General features: G+C 64.9%; 1 protein-coding gene across 1 annotated transcript in view; it reads right to left on the bottom strand.

The window, feature by feature from the left end:
• Positions 1-3,720, bottom strand: part of MXD4 (MAX dimerization protein 4) — a 15,256-nt gene that overhangs the window by 9,566 nt on the left and 1,970 nt on the right. Inside the window, exon 2 of the mRNA XM_014533458.1 lies at positions 1,001-1,030. Within this exon, the coding sequence (XP_014388944.1) occupies positions 1,001-1,030 (30 nt within the window). The remainder of the gene's footprint in view (positions 1-1,000; positions 1,031-3,720) is intronic.

Below are 3,720 nucleotides of genomic sequence, written 5' to 3'. Positions count from 1 at the left end.
GCCTACACACACTCCAACCCAAGAAGGGAGAAGAGAACTGGCCCATTGCACAGATGAGAGCAAAGGTCAGGAGACGGCTTGTGCACAGCGTCCCTGGGGTCATCCCTGGTCCTTGGCATCAGGGCTCTTGCCTGTGGGACCTCTGTGCCTACCCACAGCTCCCAACAGCCCCTTGAGATCAGCCCAGAGGGCACCGCCTGCAGGGGCCAAGCTTGCCAGTGCCTCATCCCCACTGCAGAGCAGGCCCAAGGTCACAGAGACCCTGTGGACAGAGGGAGGCCTGCAGCCCCGCCGGCGGCCAGGGCAGGGATGCCCGAGAGCGGAAGGTGCAGGGCCCGGGGTGACAGGCTGGAGCGAGGAGACTCCTTGGTGACCTGCTGCCCTTCCTGCTTCTCAGCGACCAAGGCTCCTCCTCCAGGAGGACCCAGTGGACCCAGCCCTACAGCCAGGGGGTGGGCATGAGGTGGGCTCCCGGGATCCGCCCTGGGCCCACGTGGCCTGGGACTGGCTGCCTGTCCCCTGCCCTGCAGACAAGCCTCTGGCAGGAGGCTCCTTGGGAGGCAGGTCCCAGGGGCAGGAGGTCCCAGGGGCAGGCGGTCCCAGGGTGGGGGGGCCCAGACCAAGAGGACTGAACCCACTGGATGGAGGCCAGCATCTTAAGGGCTAAAGACTTGCTCCCAAACGGGCTTAAATGCCCCAAAGCAGACGGACCTCCTCCTCCAGGGAGCTGGCCTAACTGCCCCACAGCACGAGGGACCCTGCCCCACGTCTCTGTCCCCAACCTGGTGCTGGACCCAGGCTGAGCCCCCAGGCCTGGGCCCCCACCCCGGCCTCCCAGCAAGGGTGAGCCTGAGAACAGAGCCCGGCCTCTTCCTTCAAGAACGACACATCCCAAGACAAGGCACAGCCTGGTAGCACGGTCAGCCACCCCGGGGCACAGGGAGCGGTGGGGAGCGCACAGCCCCGCAGAAACTGGCGGTGGGGAGAAGGGGTCACTTACCTGTGCTTTTCTAGTTCGTTGTGTGAAGACCTGTTTAGAGAGACAGAAAACAGAGCTCACTGCACTGCCAACCACCGGAGCACGGGCACCTGCAGGGCCGCCCAGAACGGGGAGGGCTGGCAGGTGAGCAGCTGCTGACAAAGGCTGGGGGACCCTGCACCGGGGACAAGGACAGGCCCCTCAGAAGTAAGCCACGTCCAGGGCTGCCCAGGGCCAGCCAGCTCACCTATAGTGAGGGATGTGGGGCTCCGGCCACAGGAGGGTCCAGGTCCTACTTCAGAAAGGGTAGGTGGGGCTCAAGAAGCCGTGGCAGCCAGTCCTGGAGCCAACACCCGCCTGTGCTCCTCAGGCGGGTCCCTGAGCCCCTGTCGGGGCACTGAGCTGCCTGCCTTCTCTGCTCCCCACTCCCCGAGGCCAGCAGTGTCCCTGATGTTGCTGGCCAGACACCATCCCACCTCCTCAGGCTCACACACCTGCATCACCACAGCCCACTGCACCCATGGGGACACCCAGGGACAGAGCACACCCAGCCCATGAGGGACCAGCCCACAGGGAACCTCTGAGATGTGCCAGTGGGCAGTGGGGAGACCAACGTTGGCCCTCCACTCTCCTCTGGGTCATGGTCAGCCTCTCAGGGGGCAGCAGCCCCATCTGCTGCTCAAGCTCTACCCACCTGGCCATTCACACAGGGACGAGAGTCCTGAGCACCGCAGTGGGCAGTTCCACATCCCCCTCCCGCCCCCCAGTCCAGACAGGGACCTCTCGGGCCAGACAGGGCTCCCAGGCTGCCAGGTTGCCTCACATGTGAGCAGAGCGCCAGGCCACCTTTGGGCAACCCAGTCCCAGCCCTGCGCCTAGAGCTTCTGCTGACCTCTGCCTGCCCTCAGTCTCTCCTGCTCCAGGACCTCAGGGCAGGCATCGCCTGTGCCCCCCCATGGGGCCAGAGTGCCCCCCATCCTGCCTGTCTCTGCCACCTGCCACAGCCAACTGGGGCCCAAGGCCTCCCCTCCCAGCTGGGCAGCAGGCTCCTGGGCCTCCTGTGCAGCCTCAGAACAGGTTCCAGGGGCCTTGAGTGCTGGCTGGTCACGTGGGCTGGGCAAGGTGCCTCAGAACCTCCCCAGAGCTGGGAGGACACAGTGGCTGGCCTGAACCACAGAGGGGCAGTGTGCGTCTGTAGGCTTGCCCACTTGTGGGGGATGTAAGGGTCAGCAAGAGTCCTGCATAGAGAGAAGCCCGCACGCCCACCCCTGGACCCCACCCTGCCAGGAGGGGACTCCTCAGGAACCCCTCCTGGTCCAGAGGCCTGTGGGAGTTTGTGGGGAGACTGGTCCCAGGTCCCAGTGCACCCTGTTCTGGGCTTCGCTCCCCACGTGGCCTGGGGAGAGGTGGACGCCCTGGCAGGGCTATGCTGAACTCGCTCCTGGCATCACCTGGTTTACCCTCGTGTCAACCCCTGGAGGTAGCTCTTCTGCCTGGTTTCCTGTAGGACCTGACCCCTGGCCGGCTGGCTCCGGCCCTCCTGCTGACCAACGGCCTCTGAAAGCTCTTGCTAGAGCCCACACACACCGCCCTCATGCCCACCACCCAGGTGTGGGGATGCCCCACCAGGTCAGGGCCCTGGTCTGCCCTGGTCCCTGGGCTGAGCTGGTTGAGGCCCATCTGGGCCAGGACAGCCTCAAGGGACCGTCTCTGGAGCCCCTGGTGCCTTGGGCACTGGGGGAGTCAGGCTCTGCCCGGAGGAGCAGCAGGGAGGTGCACCCCAGTCCAGGAGACCCTCAAGGTCCCCATCCTGGCAGAAGGTAGGAGGCTAGGACCCCACTTTGCAACAGGAGTCCCAGAGGTAGGAGGGTGGCAAGTAGTTCATCTCTGTGCCTGTTTCCTGGGCCTTACAATGGTGATAAAATAACATCTCCTTCAGGGGAGGGGTGGTCATTAGCATACGCGTGAGACAGTACGCAGGAAGCACTCACAGAGCCTTAGCTGTGATTCTGGTTATCAGCCTTGGGCACCCTGTGCCACGGGAGTCACGCCCTGGAGTTTCCCATGGGTGGCAGGGCACTGGGGGCAGTGAGAGCCAACAGCAGGGGCCTGGCTAGCTCTCTGAAGAGGCCTGAGGCAGTGCCACCCACCCAACACTCAAGTACTTTCCCAAACTGTGTCCAGGAGGGGACCAGGAGCTGGGACTCAGGCATGTCCCGAGCCAGGGCGGATGGAGGCTGAACCAATTCCTTGCCAGGCCCAGGGCGCCAGGATGTCACAGGAGATGGGTCCTTGTGCCAGCCTTTCTGTTTCTCCAGCTCTACCCATCTGGCCCTTTCAGACAGGGACCACACCCTCCACCAGGGGCCCCAAAGCCCCCCACCAGTGCAGCTCCCAGCCTGGGGACGTCTGGGCCACGGCGGGCCCTGGGCAGTGCCAGGTGTGCTGTGGTCCTCCTAGTGGCCAGGAGAGCGGAACCCCACGGGAGCCGGAGCAGAAGGCCCCCACTACTCCCACCCAGGGGTTCGCACCCCAGCTTCAGCGCTTCTGCAACCTGGGTGGGGGCGGGGAGGTTCCCGGCCCTGGGAGAAGCTGCAGAGCCTGCCCCCTCTCCCTCCCCCTTCCAAAGGGCCTCCAGGACCAAAGGGGACTCCAGAACTTGTCAGGAGGCTGGGCAAGAACGTGGACACCGGGGAGGAGTGGGGTCAGGACAGGGCCTCTGTGCACCTTCTTTGTCCAGG

This window comes from Myotis brandtii, unplaced genomic scaffold (genome assembly GCF_000412655.1).
Source record: "Myotis brandtii unplaced genomic scaffold, ASM41265v1 scaffold986, whole genome shotgun sequence".
In the NCBI taxonomy this organism is placed as follows: Eukaryota; Metazoa; Chordata; class Mammalia; order Chiroptera; family Vespertilionidae; genus Myotis; species Myotis brandtii.
Note: the sequence above shows the minus strand (reverse complement) of the source record. Positions and strands in the feature narration are given on the sequence as shown.